Source organism: Tupaia chinensis, unplaced genomic scaffold (assembly GCF_000334495.1).
Source record: "Tupaia chinensis unplaced genomic scaffold, TupChi_1.0 Scaffold000161_1, whole genome shotgun sequence".
Lineage (NCBI taxonomy): Eukaryota > Metazoa > Chordata > Mammalia > Scandentia > Tupaiidae > Tupaia > Tupaia belangeri.
Genome location: NW_006159632.1, coordinates 4,517,935 through 4,526,170, shown reverse-complemented (window position 1 = coordinate 4,526,170; position 8,236 = coordinate 4,517,935). Strand labels below are relative to the sequence as shown.

General features: G+C 51.1%; 1 protein-coding gene across 1 annotated transcript in view; it reads right to left on the bottom strand.

Annotated features, from left to right (window-relative positions):
- FSAF1 (40S small subunit processome assembly factor 1) overlaps positions 1 to 8,230 on the bottom strand; it is a 9,585-nt gene extending 1,355 nt beyond the window's left edge. Inside the window, exons 1-6 of the mRNA XM_006145983.2 lie at positions 8,101 to 8,230; positions 5,680 to 6,023; positions 2,217 to 2,270; positions 1,199 to 1,294; positions 988 to 1,074; positions 407 to 459 (exon numbers count right to left, since the gene is read on the bottom strand). Of these exons, the coding sequence (XP_006146045.1) occupies positions 407 to 459; positions 988 to 1,074; positions 1,199 to 1,294; positions 2,217 to 2,270; positions 5,680 to 6,023; positions 8,101 to 8,188 (722 nt within the window). The 5' untranslated portion in view covers positions 8,189 to 8,230. The remainder of the gene's footprint in view (positions 1 to 406; positions 460 to 987; positions 1,075 to 1,198; positions 1,295 to 2,216; positions 2,271 to 5,679; positions 6,024 to 8,100) is intronic.
- Positions 8,231 to 8,236: the final 6 nt, after the last annotated feature.

Below are 8,236 nucleotides of genomic sequence, written 5' to 3'. Positions count from 1 at the left end.
TAGGGAAAAACTATTTGCAGGAAACCTATAAAACAAGCCTAGAGCAACGAAATCAAGCGTGCCATTACTCAAAGTCCTGGCAGCCTGCCTTGACGGTGCACCAGACGGGCACACGGATCGGCTGTGCTGTGCGCCCAGCCCCCAGGAGGGAGCAGAGGCCTGTGCCGGGGGTGTCAGCCGCAGCCTTCCCGCCAGTCGCAGAAGGGGAGGTTAAAGGTTCCTGACTCAAGCACCGTTCAGTCTCAGGCACCTCGCTGACTGCCAGCTGCCCCTCACAGGGCCCAGGACAGACGAGACGGCGCCGCACTCTGAAGCCTGGGCCACCACATCCGTTCCAGCGCGTTTCAGGACTGATCACCAGGGCTGCCCAGGCCGTCCGGCCCGAGGACCTGGTGGGCTCACTCACCTGTCTTCTTGCCCTTTCCTCTTCTTTCTCTTGAAAATATCTGTGTCTTGGGCCTACGTTCGGAATTTAGGATAATACGTGTCAGTAATAACGGAATTCAAAAAAGGCAAGAGATCTGTCACCAAAAGTCACTGAGAGACCCTTTTTAAAATTTTTTTCCAAGTGGGCATGTTAAACCTAACAGTCTCGAATTCCCCCCCAAGGCCCTCCCAAGAATGGAACGTCTGTGTTCCAGGTTAGACGGGCAACCTTACACTGAGTCGGATCCCCCTGAGGTAAGGGGACGGGTAACATCATTCCCCTGCGGTTTCCCACAGGCCCCGGGGTCCGACAGCGCAGAAAGCCACGACCGTGGCTGTGGACAGGGAAAAGGCCCGCGCTATCCGAAGGGCAGCTTGCTGTCGCAGAGCAAGCCTCCCGTGTGAACTGGCGGGGTAACCGGCTGGGCTTTCCCGTGGAGCTGACTGGGGACGTGGCCCTTTCACGCTGCGTCCCACCTCGGGCGAGTGGCAGCCTCTGGCACTGGCTGGGCCCCCCGGCCCGTCCTCGCGAGCGGAGCGACGCCTGGACAGCCCACCTACCGCTCTCTTTTCTTTTTCCTTTACTGCCTTTTTCTCTTTGATTTGCTCCTGCAAAACCTTGTAATTCACGTAACTATTTTTGGGAGGCTGAAAAGAAAGAAGACGACACGCGTGGTCACTCTGTTCTGCGCTCTTCCCTGTCCCTCTCTGACTTGCCCCTGCTCCCCACCCGGCATCCTGTCCTGTCGGTGGGGGGAGCACCAGCCCTCACCTGGGCACCCAGCATGATGGCACGCTCCCGTTCCAGGACTCGTTCCTTCCCCTTTCCGTAACCCGTGATCCCAAACCGGTGCACTTCCACACGAGCCTGTGGACAGGAAGGGAATCAGACCCGGCGCCTTCCTGCAACTGCACAGAAAACCACAGCCCAGGAGCGCTGCGTTCCGGGGCGTGCGAAGTGCTGAGTGACGGGCCGGAGCAGCCCGCCTCCCAGGCTGCCACCCTCCTCTGGTGCTCAGCTGGGACAGTCAGTGCCTGGGCTTATCTCCATGCAAATCGGTGAAGAGCTCGGACCTGTGGCAGAGCTCTCCCTCCCTCAGGGTGCTCTCTCTAAAACAAGCATTACTCCGCACTGAAAAGTCCCCAACACACTCTCTCACGTTTAGAAGGCGCTGTCCTGGCAGCTTCAAACACAGATGTGTGTTTTCAGAAGGAAGAGAAAAAAGCTGGGACCAGCAGAGGGTGTAATGGTTACGTCGCTGGACTCCGACGTGGTCAACTGTGATTCGAGTACTGGACCACCGGCGTGTGTGCATGTGTGCCCAAACCCCGAGAAGAGAATGGAGAAGGGACTGCAGAGCGGCTATGCCCCCAGGGGTGATTTCTCATCTTTCTCTGTCTCTCTAGTGAGCGCATGCGCCCTCCAGCCAAAATCTTCTCTTGAAAGATTAAAAAAAAGGCGCCAGCAGGACTTGCTCTCAGCAGCTGAGCCTCTTCCTCCCACGGCTTTCAGACCTTGTCACACTGCAGAGTGCACACGCTCCTCCCGTGTCGTCCTTGCCACTGTGGTCACAGGGCCCTCATGAGCTAAACGAGCATGCAGCCTCCAGTATGTGCATGGGGCTGATTCTCCTGACTCTCTAACAACTGAACAAGTAAGATGGGTTTCTGGTATTGTAAAGAAACCTGGTACTTCATATAAATTACCTTTATAAACTTAAAACACATTTAATATAAACATAATACATTTCTAAATAAATATTATAAACAACTTAACCTCAGAGACATACCTTTTCTAGGTTAAATTCCTGTACATCCACATTTTCAAGGACATTAGCTTTAGGCTGCAAAGAAAACAAATCTCATTAAGATCAGCCATTACTCCTGTCGGTATGCTGTCAGCAGCAGATTAGGCATGTCGTTAAGGCCTTGAATCGACCACCTCACACCCATTAGACCGGCCACGATCTAAAAACAGGGCAGTGTTGGAAAGGGTGTGGAGGAAACCAGAACCCACGTGCTCCCTTGGTGAGAATGAAAATGGTGCAGCCTCTGTGGAAAAAGTGTGGCAGTCCCTCAGACACTTAAAAACAGAAATGACCATGTGGTCGTGCCCTGGGTCCAGCTCCCCAGCACCTTTTTTCCTCGAGTAGTCTCAAGGGTAACCAGCTGGCTCCACGCCCGATCGACGGAGACTGCTATTATAACATCTGTCCTTGCCAATTCCACATGAGTGACACCTGTCCTACCAGGGTTTATACGCTTTCAGAGAACAAGGGCACGACCCCCCTGTCCCTTGCCACACACACACGCATAGCACAGCATCAAGTGTCCTCGTCCCCTCAATGACCCATTACTCGGCCATCCTGCCCTCAGCACGCGCCGTGGGGACGGGCATGGCGCTCCTCTGTATTCCTTTACATGCTGCAATGCCCACTGCCTGAAGCCTTTCCACGGGCAGACGTGCATGCCGTGTGCACTTCCGGTCTCCTTAGCCACACACGCACACGGATCTTCGAAGGACAAATACTAAGAAAAAAAGTACAGGGAGGAGTACCAGCGACAGCTAGAAAATGTCGTTCCAATCAGGAAGCTCATGCGGAGAACGCGCTCAGGTTCCCGAGAAAAGCCAGCCACAGTACGAAACGGCTCGCTGGGCACAAGCTCCCAGCACGTGAGCTGCCGGGCAGACAGGGCAGGGCAGGCTCATGCCACGTCAGCTCACCTCTTCTAAGAAAAAGAAGACTGTCCATTCCAGAAAGAGAAGCACGAGTGAGTACAAGACAAAACCGTAAGCTGGAAACTCTGAGGGACAAAAAAGGGTGCCAAGATGCTGTTAGTTCACTTCTCCAAATATAAAATTACACTAAGGGGCCACCAGGTAACATGGTGGTTACGTCGCTGGACTCTCACATAGATGACTGCAGTTCAAGTCCCAGATCCCGTGGCTTGAAAATCACGCCAGGCACGCGTGCAAGCGTGCCAAAGATCCCAGGAAGAGAATGGAGAAGGGATTGTGGCGTGGTCACCCCCACACAGGGGGTGAGTTCCCACTTTCCCTCTCAATGTCAGCTTCTCTTTGGTGATCACATACACCCTATGGCAAAAACCTGAAGGAAACAAATTGCATTGCAAAGCAACGCCTCCCGACCCTTTCTCACACCAAGGCAGATGCGGGAGGCACTGAGATCGGTAGGGTCCCCGGGAGAACAAAAGACGTCTAGCTTGAGGCTCCAGCTGCCCCCAGGGTGAAAAACCCACCCCTCGGCCCACCTCTAACAGTGCCCAGTGGCCTGGTGTTCGAACCCTAAAAGCTGGGAAGCTGACCTATTATCCCAAATGAAGGTAGGTGTGATTCGGAATGCACTGAGAATCTTTGAAGAAGACGCTGGTGAGCTTAAAGTGCTACCTGGATTCTAGAAAATATTTCAGATTTTCTTAAAGAGATTTTTGCTATAGGGTACATGTGCTCACTGGAGAGACAAAAAGTGAAATATCACCTCCTCCCTTCTCCTCTCAGGATTTTGGGCATGCACGCACACATACCCAGCATGAGTTTTAAGCCACCGGGCCTGGGATTTGAACCGCAGTCGACTACTTTAGAGTCCAGAGACTTAACCACTATGCCATCTGCTGGTTCCAGATGTTTTTAAAGCTATAAAGATGAGATAAACACTGACACTAACACACATTTACACATTCATAAAGAACAATGCAGGTTTAAATTGTTATCTCTGTAGTGGGTGGAACTGTGGCTCCAAAGAGATATGGCCATGAGAGACACGGGGCCGTGTCCTAATCCCCAAACCTGTGGATGCCAACTTATTTGGAAAAGGAGCCTTCACAGTGTAAGGATCTCAAGACAAGATCATCTGGATTCAGGGTGGACCCTAAACGCGCCCTGGGGACGGGCACGGTGCTCCTCTGCATTCCTAGCAGACAAAGGCAGAGGGAAATAGACTTGGGTGAACACCGACTAGAGGCAGTGAACGGTTACACCTACCCAGTCAGAAGCCAAGGAGCGCCTGGCACCACCTCCCAGTCAGAGCTGAGGAGTCTCCCCTGGAGCCCTCAGAGGAAGCACAGCCCCGCCAACACTTTGATTTTGGACTTGAGGGCTTCAGAATCTAAGAGTATAAACTTCTGTTGTTTTAAGTCACAAGTTTATGGTTGTTATAAACAGCCTTAAAAACCAGTATCATCCTCATCCCCTTTTTGAAAGATAAATAGTCACAGGACATGGGGAAAGCTACAGAAATGGAATGTCTGATTTTGGCAATGGGTTTGACAAAGCCAGGACAGCTTTTGGAGAAAAAGAAAATCCAAGGCCACCCCCGTAGCACAGAGGTTAAGCACAGCTCACCTGGAACCAGACCCCACCCGTCTGACCACAGTTTGAGTCCCGGCACCAGCAGCATGAAAAACACACTGGTGCAGTGTGTACATGCCCCAAGTCCCAATGAGAAGGAGGAAAAGGACTGCGGCCTGCTCATGCCCCACTTTGGGGAGAGGGGGTCCTTTCTCTCTGCTGAGTGTACGAGCCTTTTGGCAATTTCTAGAAAAACAAATTTTGGTAAGGCAACCACACTTCCCTTGTAGACTGAATTCTGGATCAGATTTATAAGCTCAGCCTGAACAAGACTGTTGCTCAGTAAAATCAAATAGCTTTTCTATCAGCATGTTTCCATAAGAATGGCATTTCTGTCATTTTGCTTACCGTTACCCCAGTACCTAGCGCAGCCGCTGGCACCCAGCGGAGCTGTCAGACAAAGCTGGTGACTGACTCTGTCTTCTCTGAGCACTGCCAGGGTGAGCACTTAGGAATGCAAAAGGGTTAGCCAAGGAGGCCTGGGTTAACCAACCCTGTACATTCCTAAAAAGTCCCATTTTCATCACTGGCAGCAGTTGGCTTCTGGGAAGTAGGTGACGAGAACCTCCTGCCTGATCAGAAGTTTCTCTCACACCCAAGGCCTTGAGCCACTGCTGCGCCAAATTTGCCCAGCTAGTCTACACCGACAGTATGACTGACTCGTGCCTGCACCTGCTCTTCTCCAGATGCCTACAGCTTGGATAACTAGGGTCAGTCTACCCCCACATGCCTGATGAGGACTACATGCTAGTCCCCTGGCCTGTGAGTCCTTCTGGCAAATCCTTGGGCCTGAGGTTGGGACCCCTGCCTTAGGGACAGTCTATAATGACAGCTGCCTAACGCAATAGCAGGGAGTTTCCCTGGACTTAAACTAACCAACTCACTGCTTTCGTGCACTCAGCTCGGTCTTGCTCCGGCTTTCTTTTTTTATTTCTGCTGTGAAATTCTACCACTTCAACTTGCTTCCTTTTGTTCCTGGGAAGAGCTGGAGACACTGCAGCAGTGGGGACTTCTGGCCCAGAAGGGGAACCAGGAGGGGTGACAGCAGCACAATGCAGCTCTTCTCGGAGTTCTTCGAAGAAGCTGGTTGCACTCTTCTTCTGGCCTTTTCCAAGAGAACCAGGTACGGAAACTGACTGTGCCGCCAAGGCAGCTGTGGCCCCCACGTCTCTCTTATTTTCCTTTTTTTTCCTGATCCTCTTCTGTTCAGTTTCATCTTCCACCTCTCCTGTTTGTTCAAATGCAAAGGAAGAATATTTTTGGCTTTAGCTATCACCAGTATCACATCGTACGAATACACCTGTGCATATTGCCACGGCTGTAAGAGCAAGGAACAAACGGCGTTTTCTTCATGTGGGGTCTATTTGCACAATTCACAGAAGCCGAAACGCAGCCTTCTTTTCTAGGAAACACTGATGTTTTGGGCTCTTGTTAGCACAATTACTTTAACCCTCATCTCTGTCCTTACTCAAAACATCATCACTGGGGAACCAGCAGTTAGCATAATGGCTATGTCGCTGGACTCCCACGTAGTCGACCGCGGTTCGTGTCCCGGACCCGGTGGCTTAAAACTCACGCCAGGCGCGTGTGCGTGCGTGCCCAAGATCCCGAGAGGAGAATGGAGGAGAAGGGATTGCGGCGTGACCATCCCCCCTGGGGGGTGATTTCTCGCTTTCTGTCTCTATGTCTCTCTCTGTCTGTCTGGTGAGCACACGCGCCCTACAGTGAAAATCTCTCCAAAAAAAAAACAAAAACATCATCATCACTGCAACAGTCCCCAGGATTGTTAACCCAACTGGCTTCAGCTTTGTATGGAAATGCCTGCCCGCACAGGCTGTGTTTCTTTTCGACACTTTCTAGGGCTACAGGTACCTGCAATGTTCGCATTTTTTTTCAGAGTGATGAGTAAGATGAACTTGGTATTAGTTGGCTTAACTGCATGCCTGTATTTCCTACTAAACCCCTGTATCTGCTGTCTCACCTGTCCAAACTCTGGCTGGTCACCTGAAAGTTCTGGCCAGACTGCCAAGCCTTGTTCTTTACCCAGTTTTAACACCACAGAGCTCTGGAAATAAAAGCTGATCATTTACGCTTGCCTCTATTTTGCTTAGTGTTTTACTCAGGAAGCATTTATTAGGAGCCTACTGAACTCCGGCATTACGGATATAAAAATAAGTGGGTAGTCATGCCTGCAAAGCTTCTAGAATGATAGTTTCCGGCCTGTGTGGACATAATCACCTGCAGAACAGTCTTTTCTTCTAGACTTTAAATTTTCAAGATCAAAGATAATGTCTTCTCAGTCCTCCAGGGCAAAGAGATGGTTTGTGCAAAGCATGTCAATACGGGACCAGCAGTTGACGTAATGGCTATGTCGCTGGACTCCCATGTAGTCCACCGTGGTTTGAGTCCCAGATCTGGTTGCTTAAATGCACGCATGCCCATTCCCCCGGGGGGTGATTTCTCACTGTGGCTCTCTCTTCCTGGTGAGCACACCTGCCCTATAGCAAAAATCTCTCCAAAAAAAGGGAATAAAAGTTAAGTGCGGAGCCAAAGCATGTCAATACAAGTGCTGGATCTGGAGCTAGACTGCCTGGAAACTTGAACTCGGGCTGGGAAAACTACTTGGGAGATAATCTTCAGAAAGTTTAACTTCTAGTGCTTGTTTCTATATTTGCAATAATAAAATTAATAAAAGTATTTCAATAGGTTGTAAAAAAATTAAATGAGTGAATCCAAGTCATGCAGAGCACTTAGCCAATGGTAAGTTTTCAATACTTCTAAGGCTATCATTCTTACTGTCTAGATGAGCTTACAATTTTGAACAGTTGCTCCAAAACAAAAGTCAATCAGCTTTTGCAGTCCCACACAGTAAACCTAAGACATGTGTCTGGTTCTAGAAGGCCCAGCCACCTAATGATCACCTTCGGTGCATATACAAGGGAGGACAGCTTTCCCGGGGAAAGCTCTTCACGGTGTTTCCAGTAGGTAGGTTACCAACCTTTTCATTCCCTTCTCCCCCTCCCCATCTAAAAAAAGGAGAGCAAAAGCCACTTGTGAGGGGAAAAGGGTTGTGCAAACGTTCTCTGAAGTCCTTGTCAGGCGACACGCCTAAGGCTGAAGTTAACGGTGACCCGACAGGTCAGAGGCCCCAGCGCGACAAAGCGACACCAACACACACCGGTCAGGTAGGCCTGGGGTGCGTGGCGGGACGCGAAGAAGCGGCTATTCCAACAGTCCAACGTCCCACTGAAAGCCCAGGTGCTCCCAATAAGCGGCTCGGTGTGCGCCCGCGGCCCCGCGCTCACCGAAGTCATAGAGGTTCTTCAGCAGAGTGTCCAGAAGCTTCTGAGAACCCGGAGGCGTAACAGAGCTCGGCTCCTGCTGCCCGGCCATCGCGCGCCCCGCAACAGTGCCCTCCCGGCCTCGGCTGCCACGCCGCTC